This window comes from Chiloscyllium punctatum, chromosome 9, assembly GCF_047496795.1.
Source record: "Chiloscyllium punctatum isolate Juve2018m chromosome 9, sChiPun1.3, whole genome shotgun sequence".
Lineage (NCBI taxonomy): Eukaryota > Metazoa > Chordata > Chondrichthyes > Orectolobiformes > Hemiscylliidae > Chiloscyllium > Chiloscyllium punctatum.
This window is the reverse complement of record NC_092747.1, coordinates 74,612,798-74,628,020: the sequence shown is the minus strand read 5'-3', so window position 1 is coordinate 74,628,020 and position 15,223 is coordinate 74,612,798. Positions and strand designations below refer to the sequence as shown.

Sequence of the window (15,223 nt, the reverse complement as noted above, 5' to 3'; positions counted from 1 at the left end):
TCAAAAGTTACTGGCCAGCTCGGTTCCAGTGATAAAAGAACCGTGCTCGTTCCATTTTTGCGATAGTTGTATTTTCTTGTTCAAGGTGAAAGTAAAAATGAGAGAAGGAATACAATATATTGCGAATCACCAAATGGGAAAAGGCGAAACTGTCCGTTTGAAAGGGGATGGTATATAACCAGCATCATGAAGAGAACCTGAAGGATATCGTGCTGTGATGCAAGTCCAAAAACGGAAAATCGTTCTTTGACGAAGAAAAGACGTCACTGCATTAGAGAAACTCGAAGCATCAATTGGCTGAAAGTAGGTGTCACCATGTGCGTGGGTTTCAGCTTGGTTCATATAAAACAAACTGACAGAACAGTCTCTAGACAGCAGTAGAATGTTCGATCAGTGCACTGCGCGAATGCCACGCTAACAGCCCGCAAATTCAGCATTTTGTTGAAGCGCCGTACGGAATTGCAGGCTTCGAAGCGAGAGGTTTGAATGGTTGCTGGAACGATTGCAAATTTAACACTGAGCTGTTCGGATGCCTGGAGCGTAGTAACTTTTCAGAAAGCAATAAAGGGCAGGATTTTGCCAATATCTGAGATGTTTAAAAGACGAAGGAGATTTTAACGTATTTGAATAATGACCCGTTACACGTGGCCCTCTCTTCACTATTTAGTCAAAGCTTTTCAAAGAGCGGACAATTTCCTTAACTCCACTCTTCCAGAGACACTCGTTTCTAACCGATCGACTTTCCTTCCCTGGGGTAACTTCACTCTGGACGATTGGGAGAACTTTGTGGACTCGGCAAAATATGAGGCGGAATCCCAAAATGCAACCGTCAAAGCTTTGCTTATAGTAGCCTACTCGGTTATTATAGTCATCTCTCTGTTTGGAAATATCCTTGTGTGCCAGGTAGTAATAAAGAACAAGCGGATGCATTCTGCCACCAGTCTGTTCATTGTTAATCTGGCCGGAGCAGATATCATGATCACCCTGCTCAACACTCCGTTTACCCTGGTAAGAATCTTTATTAGTTGGGGTGTATTATTAAACTTTATTTCTTGTATTCTCCATGTGTACTGAAATCAGGAATGCAAACAACGTCGCGCATTGAAATACCGCCTTTAACACAGCAAGTATTCCACCTCTACACTCGAGAGTTATCAGCCACAAACTGATACCTACTAAATGAAGAGGGGACCAAAAGTTTGGTTCGGCGTAATAGCAATACCAGGGTCATGGATGCGGGCTCTTAAAGCACGGTGGCACTATTAGGTAAAACGACCCGTGTTCAAGCCCCACCTGTTCCAGAGATGCGTAATCACGTCTCTGAACAGATTAATTGGAAGATATTTACAACTGACAATGTCGGTGTAGTTAATCAAGTATTGGTGATGTTCAAAAATGTTTCTAAAGGTAACGTGCTCATTTTGTTACGACTTTCCCGCCAACCCCAAACCGGATCTTTACAGCATTTTGAGTCTCATCTAAAACATTGATCATGACTTTTTGAATATCACGTTTAATCATCAGAACCTTCCGATTACTTGAGAAAACATTATTCGCGCTATTTGAACATGTTACTTAAAATGTGTACGTGACAAACAACGGCTGAGATGTTCAGTTTGCTTTTTAACACGTTTTGACTTAATGTTTTGGAAATCTGACATGGAAACGATTGCCATATGTAAATCCAATCAGATAACAAATAGTAAATAGCATTCCGGTTGAAATACAAAATTGTCCCAAAATAACTTTTAAATTTGGCTAATTTTGTTTAATGGAGGCATGCAGAGGTGCAAATGCACTCTCAGTAACTTTTAAGCAAAATAAAAGATAAAGTATTGTATATACAGTATAATGTCAATTGTTAAATAATTCTTTGGTATATTGTTTTTCTCTCAGTAATGCAGAGATGCATTTTGACTTTTCAGTTCTTAAAGCTGTACATTTAATTCCAGAAGACCCGCGCTTCATTATGAAGTGTTGCACGAATAACCTTTTGATTTCACAGGTTCGGTTCGTTAACAGCACTTGGGTTTTCGGACAAGGCATGTGTCACATCAGCCGCTTCGCCCAGTACTGTTCTTTACATGTTTCCACCCTCACTCTGACAGCCATCGCCGTAGACAGGCATCAGGTACGAATCAAAGACTGTGATTCCCACTCACCTGTATAGGCGTAAAAATCTGTTGACCTTTTAAGACATACATTTGGAAGCTTTCGTGCTTATTTGATTGAATTTTAAATTCACTTTTCTAGATTAAAAAAAATTGAAATGTTGATGTGAGCGTGTAAAATTTTCTAGCGTTGGCTTAAAGTACGGAGTTAATGCCGTTCCATAATACAGCTCATTCCTATCAAACACAACTGAGCAATGGTTAATTAAGATTTTGTTGAGGTAATCAAAGTTAAAATGATAATTGACTAAATTGCAACACTGCTTTTATATTTAGAGGACGCATATATGCAAAGTCTGGTAAAGGTTTACCCAAATAATCCGGGGTTGGGAGGGGGGGAAGGAGAGGTGGGTGTTTTCTAATCCGAATGGATATAGCGGTTTTGCATTGACGTATGATGTGACCCATCAAGGCCACACCTCTGAAACCCATAGTATCAGTTAATCCCCAATTAAAACGTAATTTGCCGGAGAAACTCAGCAAATCCTGCAACATCTGTGGAGAGAAAGCAGAGTTAACAATTTCGGGTCCAGTAATCTTTCAGAACTGTGAATGCTTTAATAAAGGATATTTTCTGTCATTGCAAAATGATGTCCAATTTGAAGCAATATAATATTGATTGTAAAATTACAGCTCCAAACAAAGCTAAAAGATGACCAATCCTAATGAGGATGACGTTCCATATTACCTTGCATCGCCCTCGTGATATAACTCCGGTGGTTTCATATTAGGATCTGAGGTTGCTAGCTACAGTAGAACAATAACAATAGATTGTTTCTTTTCCATTCTAAATGCAAGGATGGACTTCCTAAAACACCGTGCAACTGTGTAGATTCTCTTCAATTTAGGATCGGAAGATCTTCATAGAGCTCCTTTTCACTCAAGGACATTGCGTTTGGGTGAACTGTCAGTCAAACATCCGCTTGCTGTAGAGGAGTTAGTATTGCTTACGTTCAGAACTCAGACCAGAGTTACACAGTCACCTCCCTCATTGCTATCCCTGTGAATTCTTTCGGGTGCTGTTCATATAGTCGGTGGTGAATATCTTGCAGCGATTCGCAGTCTTTTTTTTAAAGGGAAGCAGGGGCTCGGAAAGTGTCTGGATTCACTTAAATCAATTATAATTATTAGTTGTAAAATGAATGAGAACTTAGACCATCAATAATTGACAACAGTTTTATTTACCGTGTAAGGTGATTCAAGTTAAACTGTCCATTAATTCAATCATCTTGAGTTTAATTTCACCCCTCGCCCCTTAGCTGTTTTCTTCTGTCGTTTCATCTGAATTCATAAATTATTTCGGAGTTTAGGCAAATAAATATATAATTAAAACATGCAAATCGTTTAACAGTCATTCAGCATTGAAGGGAGGCTTTCTGCTGTGGGTGCTCTGATTAACGTGAGCAGAAATTATTTTTGTCTGATTTTGAGACGGTAAACACAGGAGGAAGTATTATCAACTGCAGCTGCAAATAGACCTCTGCAAAACTCTGCGCACGCGTAGTTACAGCAATCCACTCTTTCATTTAATTCAATTCGGAATGTGTATTTTTTAAATACTAAGAAAGTCGACATCAAAACCATGGACATTCAAGGGTATCTTTGTTTTCTCTCGTAGTCAGGTTGTAACTTGTATGTGATTTCAGTTTTAAAAAAATCAAAGGCGTTGGAAAATACCGTGTTTCATTAATGCACTGATGCTTGCAAATTGACCCGAACATTCTGCTGCAGTATTTTATTGGAGGCTTTATTTAAATAGCGGCAGCATCTCCAGTTAAATATCAGAGAGAGGCACATGTTACGTGTGTGTACGTATCCGTTACTATCAAAGTGGAAGTATAAGTGGGACACAAAAAGTAAAGCGGACGATTAAGGGAGAGTAACCATATAACATGACAACAAAATAAATCAGAGAACTGCGGATGCTGGAAATCTGAAGACAAAAGGCCTTGCAACATCTTGAGCGAGAATACACAGTTAACGTTTCGAATCCAGTGAATCTTCATCAGAACTGATGAAGAGCCTAGAGAGAGAGATATGAAGATAGTAAGCCAGGAAAGAGAAAAGCTGAATAAGTGATATCGAGAGTGAACGGTATGCTGTGCTGAAAGCAGCCCGTGTCATTTGATAATTGGACCAAGATTGTGTGAGAATTGGTTGGCTGTGCTGAAAGCAATCATGTCGTGACAGGGCTAGGTTGTGGGGGTGGACTAAAAAACATGAAAGGATGTAATCAGGTTCTGAAGTTATTGAACCGGATGCTGAGTCCGAGAGGCTGCAGGGTACCCAAGCGAAACGTAAGATTCTATTTTTGGAGGTTGTGCTGAGCCTTGTTGGACACTGCAGCAGGCTCGAGACAGAAATGTTGGTGTGGGAACAACCACCACTCCTCCCATCCCCAGTCTTCAGCCTAAATACCACTTTTTCCTATCAGTTGTGATGGTGAGTAACAGGACTTGAAATGTAAGCTGTTTTCTCTGTGCAGATGCTGTCAGTTCTGCTGATTTACTCCAGCTATTTCTGTTTTTATTTCACATAACGCGACATATATATAAATATTTTCTCCGTAATCGGGATTAATGCTTATATCTTGTGTAGGCTATCATGCATCCTTTGAAGCCTCGGGTATCACCTGTGAAGGGTATGATTTACATCATTATCATCTGGATTATGGCCAGTTGTTTCTCCCTCCCACATGCTATCTATCAGAAGCTCTTCAGATTTGAATACAGGTAAATAATCAGAGCTGATCTTCTCTGAACAAATCAATAGATTTCTGGAGATAAATGATGTCAAATTATCTGGAAATAGTTCAGGAAAATGGCATTGAAGTAGATGATCAGCCATAAATTAATTGAATGACAGAGCAGGCTTGTTGGACTGAATGGTCTACTTATATTTGAATGTTGTGATGTTCCAATTTTGTAGACCTGCTTATCTTCTATAAATGTGCATTTGAATATATTGTTATATGTAACATCAACCTGAGTTCAGTGGTACTCGCAGACTGACAAGAGAGCATTATGAGGCTTGCTTAGCAAGAACAGCTGAACTTTGGATTTATTGGGCAATATTTTGCCAGCCCTTTGAAGACGGATTGTAAGAATTAATAAACTTGAGACAAAAACTGTCATGAGGGAGGTCTAGCATCTTTACATCTAAACTTAGTATTTCCAAAGGCTGCTGGCATGATACTATGTCTGACTAAAAAATATTCACTGACTCTGTCAGTAGCAGGATTGGTGAGAGTGTGGACCAGGGGCTGCCGGGAAGGTAAATTTCACTCTTAAATACTTAACTCATGAATAATCGGAGTGAAGGTGCAACAGGAGTGGACACAGACACAGAGATTACTCGGCACGTGAACTGATAGATTTGGGCTGTGTCTCCCACCCAATCTCCTCCACTAACCAAACAAAAAAAAGACCATTTATGAAGGGTTGGTAAGGTAAGGCACTTTTTTTTCCCCCTCATGTATTCAATCTCCCTGAGCAATTTACAGTAGGTGGGATGGGAGGTTCAGCAGTTGCACGCTACTCTTGCAAGATGTGGGAGGTAAAGGCCACCACTGGTGTCCCTCATGACTTTGCCTGCGAGAAGTGCACCCAACTCCAGCTCTTCACAGACCACGTTAGGGAACTGGAGAAGAAGCTGGATGAACTTCAGATCATTCAGGAGGCTGAGGGTGAGGCTAAGGCTGAGGTAGCTGTGTGACCGTCAGGAGAGGGAAAGGGAATAGGCAGGCAGTGCAGGGATCTCCTGTGGCCATTCCCCACAATAATAAATATACCACTTTTGATACTGTTGGGCAGGGAGGGGAGGGGGGGAGGGGGAAGCCACAGCAGCCAGGTTTCTGGCACTGAATCTGACTCTGTGGCTCAGAAGCAAAGGGGGGAGGATAGGAGAACAATAGTGATAGGAGATTCAATGGTGAAAGTAACAGACAGAAGAATCTGTGGTTGCAGACTCGACTCCAAGATGGTATGTTGCCTCCGGGTGCCAGGGTCAGGGATGTCTTGGATTCTTAAGGGGGAGGGAGAACAGGCAAATATTGTAATATACATCAGTACCAATGACATACCTAGGAAAAGGGATGAGTACCTTAAAAGAGAATATAGGGAGTTAGGTTGGAAGCTAGAAGGCAGGATGAGGAGAGTAGTAATCTCAGGATTCCTACCAGTGACATGGGCTAATGAGGCTAGGAACAGAGAATGAGTACAGATGAACATGTGGCTTCAGGGCTGGTGTAGGAGGGAGAGCTCCAGATATGTGGATCATTGGGATACCTTTGGGAAAGGTGGGATCTGTACAAAAAGGATGAGTTGCACCTGAACTGGAGGTTTGCTGGAGCTCTTGGGGTGGGTTTAAACGAGATTGCGGTTGTTGCAGGGATGGGAACCAGAGCTACAGATTAGATGATGGAGTAGATAGTGAACAGCCAGATACAGCTTGCAGACAGTGTGTGAGGAGGGATAGACAATTGATAGGACAAAACTGCAGTCCAGTGTGATGGGTTGAAGTATCAAGTATAAGGGTGATGAATGTAGAGCATGGATTAGTACTTGGAGCTACAATATTGTGGCCATGTGGCCAGTACAGAAACAATGTAGGTTAGTTTGATCTGAGAATAGGTTAAAAGGTTGGCACAACACTGAGGGCCGAAGGGTCTGTAATGGCCTGTATGCTTCTATGTTCTATGTTGTATGTTGTGCCAGTACCATTATCTGGGGAAGAATGTTTGATCATTGTATTTGGACATGGACTGTTTCAGTCTCTGGGAAGTCACAAACAGAGCATTGTGCAATCATGAGCAAATATCCCTACTTCTGATGTAATGCTGGAGGGAAAGTCATTGTTGAAGCAGTTGAGGATGCTTGGGCCTAAGGCACCATCTTGACAAATACCTGCGTGATGTCCAATGATGTTTGTTCTCCATAACCACCAATCATCTTCCTGTTCAAAGTTTATCATTGTTACCTCCATGGTATACCACACAACACATTGGATAATTGTTCTTTGTAGAGATGTGACTTTACATCCGCAAAGACTGTGTGGTGGACACTCTTACTGACACTGTCATGGACAAATATATCTATGCTGGTTCTCTCACCATCTGCCGCAGACTCAGTCTAGCAGCAATATCCTTTTAGGACTTGATCAATTCCATCAGTAGCAGTGCTGCTGATTCACTTTTGGTGATGGATATTGAAGCAGTTCTGTTGGTTTCATTCTTTTATTTAGACTTCATAGTGGTTTGATTCAACTCATTGGCTTGCTGGGTCATTTCAGAAGACAGTTAAGGGCAAACCACATTGCTGTGGGTCTGGAGTCATGTGTGAGTCAGACCAGGTAAGGATGGCAGACTTATAAGTGCATTAGTGAATAGCATGAGATTTTACAATTGATAATGGTTACACGGAGATTTTACAATTGTTATTAAGCTAGTTTTAAATACCAGATACTCTGAGCTTCATTATGGCAAATGTTTACCAGGAGCATAGAGGAAATGCTTCAAAGAATCCTTAAAGCCTTCCAGACAATATGCAGTAAACCAATGTCCCATGGAAATATCTAACCAATAGCTGCCCAACTTGAGAACAAGTATCTGCAAAGGTGGAATGATTCTTCAGCCCAGGTAGAAGCTAAGCACAAAAACCAGAAGGACCTTGCAGACATCAGAGTATGCCAGCCACTCACTGCTTGAAATGTTATTGCAAGGACTACTGAAGGAAAAGAAGTCCAGATATTTGTTGAACTCAAATTTTAACCACCTCCCCTGCAGGGAATTCAGAAATACAATCCCATTGGTATTATTTTGCACCACTTGCAATGACAGGCTAGACATCTTCCTCTGTCTCTGACTGTATTACTGATTTCAGAATGTCACCCCATCCGAGTTGCAGAGACTCTTGTTTCTGGTGTTGGTGCTAGACCCTGAGGAAATTTCACCCATGGTTTCTGATTGTCTTTAGCACTAGGGAATTTCCTTACCAAATGTACTTGATAAAGATTGATTACTATGATTAGTTATATCATTGTCCCTATCTAAGTGGTTGGTACTTTTAGTAGTCCTAATGTTAAATTAAATGCTAAACAAAGGTCCTATCAGCCTCTGAGATGATCATAAAATATCACACAGTACTATTGGAAAAGAGTTCACTCAGTGTCCTATCTAATACTTATAGCTCAATTAGTATAATGGGAAAAAGGTTTATCTGGTCAAGTGCTTCTACTGGTGGAATCATACGTTGCCCAAACTGACTGCTTGTGTTTCCATCCATAATAAGAATGACTGGAGTTTAAAGCTACTTACTTAGACCATAAGACATAGGAGTGTAAGAAAGGCCATTTGTAGCATCCACCCTTTCTAAGCCATGCATTATCTTTTATGTTTCTAGTAGATCTCCCCTCAACTCTAGTAGAGTTTTATAAAGTCTCAGAAGCACATCACGGCTTTTACTTTCCAACCCTCTTGAGATAAAATGACAACCTTACATTTGCTCTCTTAATCACGGACTCAACCTACAAGTTAGCCTCTAGAGAGGCCTGGACTAGCATTCCCAGATCTCTTTGTAATTCGGCTTTATGAGTTTTCTCACTGTTTAGAAAATAGTTCATACCTGTATTCTTCTCCAAAGTGCAAGATCTTGCATTTGCTCACGTTGAAGTTCCTGGACAACTCTCCTAAACTGTCTAAATCATTCTGCAGCCTCCCCACCTCCTCGGTACTACCTTTCTGTCCACCTATCTTCATTTCATTGGCAGACTTTGCCAGAATGCCCCAGTCCCTTCAACTAGATCATTAATAAAGTGAGCAGCTACGGCCCCAACACTGAACCCTGCGGACACCACTTGTCACCGGCTGCCAATCCAAAAAAGTTCCTTTTATCCAAACTCTCTGCTTTCTGTCAGACAGCCAATCCTCAATCCATGCCAGTAGCTCACCTCGAACAGCATGGGCCCTCACCTTACTCAGCAGCCTTCCTTGTGGCACCTTATCAAAGGCCTTTGTGAAGTCTAGATAGAAAACATCACTGGGTTTCCCTGGTCTAACTTACATGTTACCTCTTCACAGAATTCGAGCAGGCACAAACTCCCCTTATTAAATCCATGCTGACTTGTTCTAATCCAACCCTGCATTTCTAAGAATTTAGAAATCTCATCCTTAATGAAGGATCCTAGAATTTTACCACCAGTGGCACAGTGGTTAGCACTGCTGCCTCACAGCGCCAGAGACCTGGGTTCAATTCCCGCCTCAGGCAACTGTCTGTGTGGAGTTTGTACATTGTCCCTGTGTCTGCTTGGGTTTCCTCTGGGTACTCCGGTTTCCTCCCACAGTCCAAAAAAAAATGCAGGTTAGGTGAATTGGCCATGTTAAATTGCCCATAGTGTTAGGTGAAGGGGTAAATGTAGGGGAATGGGTCTGGGTGGGTTGCTCTTTGGAGGAATGGTGTGGCCTTGTTGGGCCGAATGGCCTGTTTCCACACTGTAAATAATCTAATCTAATCTAAAAAAAACTGAGGTGAGGCTAATCAGCCTATAATTTTCCATCCTTTCTCTTGATCCTTTTTTGAACAAAAGGGTTACAGCAGCGATTTTTTTTTAATCATCTGGGATTTTCCCTGACTCCAGTGACTTTTGGAAGATAACAACCGACACCTTTGCTATTTCCTCAGCCACCTCCCTCAGAACTCTAAAATGTAGCCTATTGGGGCCAGGAGATTATCATTTTTTTAGACCTTTTAGCTTTTCTAGCTCTTTCTCTTTTGTAATGGCTACCATACTCAGCACTGCCCCTGACTCTCCTAAAGTGTTGAGATATTACTTATGTCTTCCACTGTGAAGTGGAAGACACAAAGTACTTAAGTTCTTCATGTAGAGTAGATTAGATTAGATTACTTAGTGTGAAAACAGGCCCTTCGGCCCAACAAGTCCACACTGACACTCCGAAGAGTAACCTACCCAGACCCAATCCCCTACATTTACCCCATTCACCTAACACTACGGGCAATTTAGCATGGCCAATTCACCTAACCTGCACATCTTTGGACTGTGTGAGGAAACCGGAGCACCCGGAGGAAACCCATATAGACACAGGGAGAATGTGCAAACTCCACACAGCCCGAGGCAGGAATTGAACCCAGGTCTCTGGCACTGTGAGGCAGCTGTGCTAACCCATCAGTAGTCTTCCAAAATCAATTTGGAATGGCCCAATGTCTAATTTTGCCTCTCCTTTGTTTTTTATGTAATGAAAGAAAATTTTACTATCATTTCTAATACTACTGGCTAGCCTACTTTCATATTTGATCCTCTCCTTGCTTATTTCTCTCTTTGTTATCCTCTGTTTATTTTTGTAGCCTTCCTAATCTTCTGATTTCACAGTGCTCTTGGCCACTTTTATAGGCTCTCTCTTTTTCTTTGATACATTTCCTGACTTCCTTTGTCAGTCAAGGCTGTCTAATCCTCCCCCGCCCCCGGATAATCTTTCTTTTCTTTGGAATGAACCTCTTTACTGTGTCCTCAATTACACCCAGAAACTCCTGCCATTGTTGCTGTCCTGTCTTCCCTGCTGGGCTCTACTTCCGGTCAATTTTCCTCAGTCCCTCTCTTATGGCCCTGTAATTGCCTTTATTTAACTGTAACACCATTACATCCAAATTTGCCTTCTCTTTTTCAAACTGCAGACTGAGTTCTACCATATAATGATCACTGCCTCCTAAGTGTTCTCTTACTTTAAGATCTTCTATAAAGTCTGGATCATTACATAGCATAGTACTTAACTGTAAAGGTCTGAAGAATTGAAGAGTGATACATGAATTCTGGATTTCTACTACTTATTTCTATTCATTCAATGAAGGATTACTTTTGAAGTGTTCAAGAAGGTACCATAATTTGTATACAATATTCTCAGACAACCATTACTAATTCCGATCTATAATGTTGATAGTTTGGACAATATGATTAATTGCCATTGTTTGGTCATCTATTTACAGTGAAATGAATTTTTCCATTCAATGAGTGGTATTTATTTGCCAGATACTTCAAAAACTAAATGAAGAAAAATCTTTACTATTATCATAATAATGCCAGTAAGAATTTAGTCAATAGACTCAAATTAAGTGCTCAGAACCAAATGATTGATTTCTGGTTATCATGGAAAATGGAAAGAACCATTCAACAGAACATCCACAACACCACCAAAAGCTTTGCAACCCAAGCAACATTGAATGATTCAGTTATTTTAAACCATTGATTTCAAACAATGAATAATATCATCTTGTTTTTTACTTTACATTGCAGTAAAGAAAAATTTCGAAGTTTGTGTGTGCCCAACTTCCCAGAGCCAGCAGATCTTTTCTGGAAGTATCTGGACTTGGCGACATTTGTCATGCTGTATGTACTTCCCCTTTTAATCATCACTATCACATACACCACTGTTGCCAAGAAGTTATGGCTTCGCAATGCAATCGGAGATGTGACAACTGAACAGTACTTTGCACATCGGCGGAAAAAGAAAAAGACAATTAAAATGCTGATGATGGTTGTGATAGTATTTGCTGTCTGCTGGTTTCCTCTGAACTGTTACGTTGTTCTTCTTTCTAGTCAAACCATTCATACTAATAATGCTCTCTATTTTGCTTTCCACTGGTTTGCGATGAGCAGTACTTGCTATAACCCTTTTATCTATTGCTGGTTAAATGAGAGTTTTCGCTTAGAACTTAAATCTCTCTTGAATATATTCAGAAGAGAACATGGAGTGCAGGAACACATACTTCCCTGCACAGCCCCTTCTTACAGGCTAGCCTGGCCTGAACATGACAACTTCAAGAGGGAACAATACCCTCAAAGCCTGCACTCCAACAGCAACGTCCAATCAGGAAAGACAGATATTTCATCTGTTGAACCAATAGTTTCTGTGAATTAGAGCAGGGAAATCTGAAATCTTCCAATATTGTGCTGCAAGCATATAATAAAGGATTGGATTTTACTGTTATAATGACAGCTAAACAGTCAGTATTTGATATCATTCTTCTGTGCAACTGACAGCAGCCTTTGGTGTCTGCACATATGCAGTTAAACACTGAAATTCAGATGTTGCTCTCACTCAATCCCCCTCTTCTACATAGTGCAGTTTTGAAATTCTCACAGTTCAAATTCACTGAATTAAACACGAACCTGTGCATTAATACTTAACGTTATTATTCTTGTTGAAAACAAAATTTTGAAAAAGTTACGCCTTATTGAATAAGATGTAACTGGATTTGTAACAGCATATTGTGTTATACTTACTGTTGAAAAAGCCTTCTAGCCCTAAATACTAATTTTATATTTGAGGAATGTTATATTCTGTTATTAAAAATTCCATCGATTTTTTTAAAAGAATATTTTTTTAAAAGTTTGTGTTTATTTTCTGTCTTTGTCCCATGTATCAGCTTCATTTTGATTTTGTTTTCTATAAAATTAGAAAACAGTGAGTGATAAAACCTATGTGTTATTTCCTGGTGTGCTGTCAGTGGAAATTCTTTAATCTGATTGGCTGTTAAACCTGCTTAATAACATTTCCTATAGCTGGTATTATAGTGAAATTAACAAAGGCAAAAGTGTTCCTCAGAGCTTTGTGGGAAGCTTCATTTAGAGATCAATGGTTTAGACTATCATTTCTTTGGTGATCACAAACTTTGGGCCAATATTACAGTTAAGGGAAGCTGTTCCAACACACTGTAATTGCACAGAATGTTTTGAGCACTGCTAAGAACACGATTGAGAATAAGTCATTTTTCCAATTGCTACATACACCAAACTGAAAGCATTTCTCCAACCAGTCACAATTGACCATCTGAAGATTAAGTAGTCTCTTTGACCATTAATGTTATTGACCTCCACTGGAGGTAGTGTATTTAAGATTAGGTTAGATTCCCTACAGTGTGGAAACAGGCTCTTTGGCCCAACAAGTCCACACTGGCCCTCCGAAGAGTAACCCACCCAGACCCATTTCCCTCTGACTACTGCACCTAACCTATGGGCAACTTAGCATGGCTAATTCACCTCATCTGCACATTTTTGGACTGTGGGAGGAAACCAGAGCACCCGGAGGAAACCCACGCAGACACAGTTTGCACAGTTGTCCGAGGCTGGAATCGAACCTGGGACCCTGGTGCTTTGAGGCAGCAGTGCTAACTGCTGAGCCACCGTGCCACCCCTATTAATGATGAAGACAGAATGATAATTGTGGTGTAACCTTTAATAGTTGAATAAGTTCCTAACATGCATGAACCATTTCCATTTAGTAAGGAATGGTAAGGTTGATGAAACCTGCAGAATAGTCAGCATCTTAAAATTAAATATATGAACATGGAGAAGAATTAAACAACTAACTGATGTATTAAAAAGGATAAACTGAAAGGCAGCATACTTAAAAGTGACTTTGAATAGATCCTTGCATGGGTATAAGGAAGTAATGGGGAAGCATTTGGATAATATTACTAATAATATACAAGGATTGGTGCAGTCACACAACTCAAAATACAATGACAAATTATTCACTGTGAACAATTTACTGAAGTTTTGAATGTGTCCTTTAGTGTAATACAGTAAATATTATAGGCATGACTTTTCATTCTTGCAAAGCGTCAAGTATTAGAAGCTTACACTGGGAATCCAGACACAGATGTTAACAGGTCACACTGGACTTTTCATTGATTCATTTTAGTGGTTTGAAAATCCAGTGAAGTTGATTGACCTTTAAGCTTGAATTCCTGGTACATACTGTGGTGCACAAAGTTTTAAGTGAAATTATGAATTTGTAGAGATTGCCCATGCGAGCTTCAAGAATTATATTTTACTTGTAAAGAGATTCTTACCTCATTTTTAAATTTATTATTACTATATTATCCGAAATCCTTTATTGTGCACTAACCATTTATAAAATTGAAACTTGTATCACTTATCTCTTTTTAAAAATGACTTCTGACCTCAGGCACATGATAGAGAAGGGTAAAAGCTGGTAGATTAACTCGTGAAATATTTTGTGTTATTCATTGATGATGATTTCAATGATCAGACATCAGAATGCCAATTATTATCCAGTCTGAAAATTGTGCTCGTCGATACAGTAACACGCCTGTATAAATTAAATCATCTTCAGAATTTAAGGTGTTACTAATTATAATCAACAATTTGAGACACTTGTTCAAGTTCTAATGTCTAAGTTTATTGTCTAAGTTTTCTCCTCAGTTTGCACTTTAGCTTCTTTAGCACTATTAAATAATAAAAACATTAAACAATGTCTTCTGTTTAAGAAGTTTCTAATATTCCAGTTAATAAGTGAATGTAAGCATTACTCTATATCAACTTGTTTTAAGTCGTGATAAAGAGGACTTGTTTTCACAACTTTGGCTATATATCCTGATCTAGAATCTCCCATTGATGCCTTTGCTATCTCTATTGCAATGTACTCCTGTCCAGTCTATTGTCTGTTCCTCTCAATATACTTAAAGCCACCCAAGACTGTTTCCAAGTCCTAACACACATCATAACTCATTCACCGCTCATCCTTGTGCTTATTAATCTATATTGGCTTACAGTTAAGCAATGCATCATTTTTAAAACTCTAAATCTTATTTACAAATTGTGTAAAATGTTCTAAATGTGTTATTATACATCAAGAGTACTCCGGGGCAATCCTAAAATATACGTTCTAATTACAGTAGAAGCTTTGAATCACCACAGAAGAAAAAAAATAAACTTGGCCTAATATGATGTATCTTCTCTTTCCCATATCTTGTTAATCCTTTTTCTTCAACTAACCAGCAAACATACTCATAAATGTTGCCATGATTGCTGCCTCAAACACAAACTGCACAATATGTTCCATAAAATCCCAATCATCTGTATAAAATGCGTGCAATTCTGGTCTCCTTCCTATCGGAAAGATTTTGTGAAACTTGAAAGGGTTCAGAAAAGATTTACAAGGATGTTGCCAGGGTTGGAGGATTTGAGCTATAGGGAGAAGCTGAACAGGTTGGGGCTGTTTTCCCTGGAACGTCGAAGGC

General features: G+C 39.8%; 1 protein-coding gene across 2 annotated transcripts; it reads left to right on the top strand.

The window, feature by feature from the left end:
* Positions 1 to 289: 289 nt before the first annotated feature.
* On the top strand, positions 290 to 14,879 carry LOC140481508 (G-protein coupled receptor 83-like). 2 transcript variants are annotated; one of them, XM_072577822.1, is made up of 5 exons: positions 290 to 1,008; positions 2,006 to 2,131; positions 4,770 to 4,903; positions 7,413 to 7,520; positions 11,472 to 14,879. In XM_072577822.1, the coding sequence occupies exons 1-5, from the start codon at positions 631 to 633 to the stop codon at positions 12,094 to 12,096; spliced, it is 1,371 nt and encodes a 456-aa protein (XP_072433923.1). In that variant the 5' UTR covers positions 290 to 630; the 3' UTR covers positions 12,097 to 14,879. The 2 variants fall into 2 exon arrangements, with proteins under 2 accessions (XP_072433923.1, XP_072433925.1); XM_072577824.1 differs by lacking the exon at positions 7,413 to 7,520 and having other exon boundaries at positions 292 to 1,008.
* Positions 14,880 to 15,223: the final 344 nt, after the last annotated feature.

Coding starts and splice junctions, on each gene's coding strand:
- LOC140481508 (XM_072577822.1), top strand. CDS start 631: ATGACCCGTTACACGTGGCCCTCTCTTCACTATTTAGTCAAAGCTTTT. Junction 2,132..4,769: donor TCGCCGTAGACAGGCATCAG/GTACGAATCAAA, acceptor TATCTTGTGTAG/GCTATCATGCATCCTTTGAA. Junction 7,521..11,471: donor TCATGTGTGAGTCAGACCAG/GTAAGGATGGCA, acceptor TTTACATTGCAG/TAAAGAAAAATTTCGAAGTT.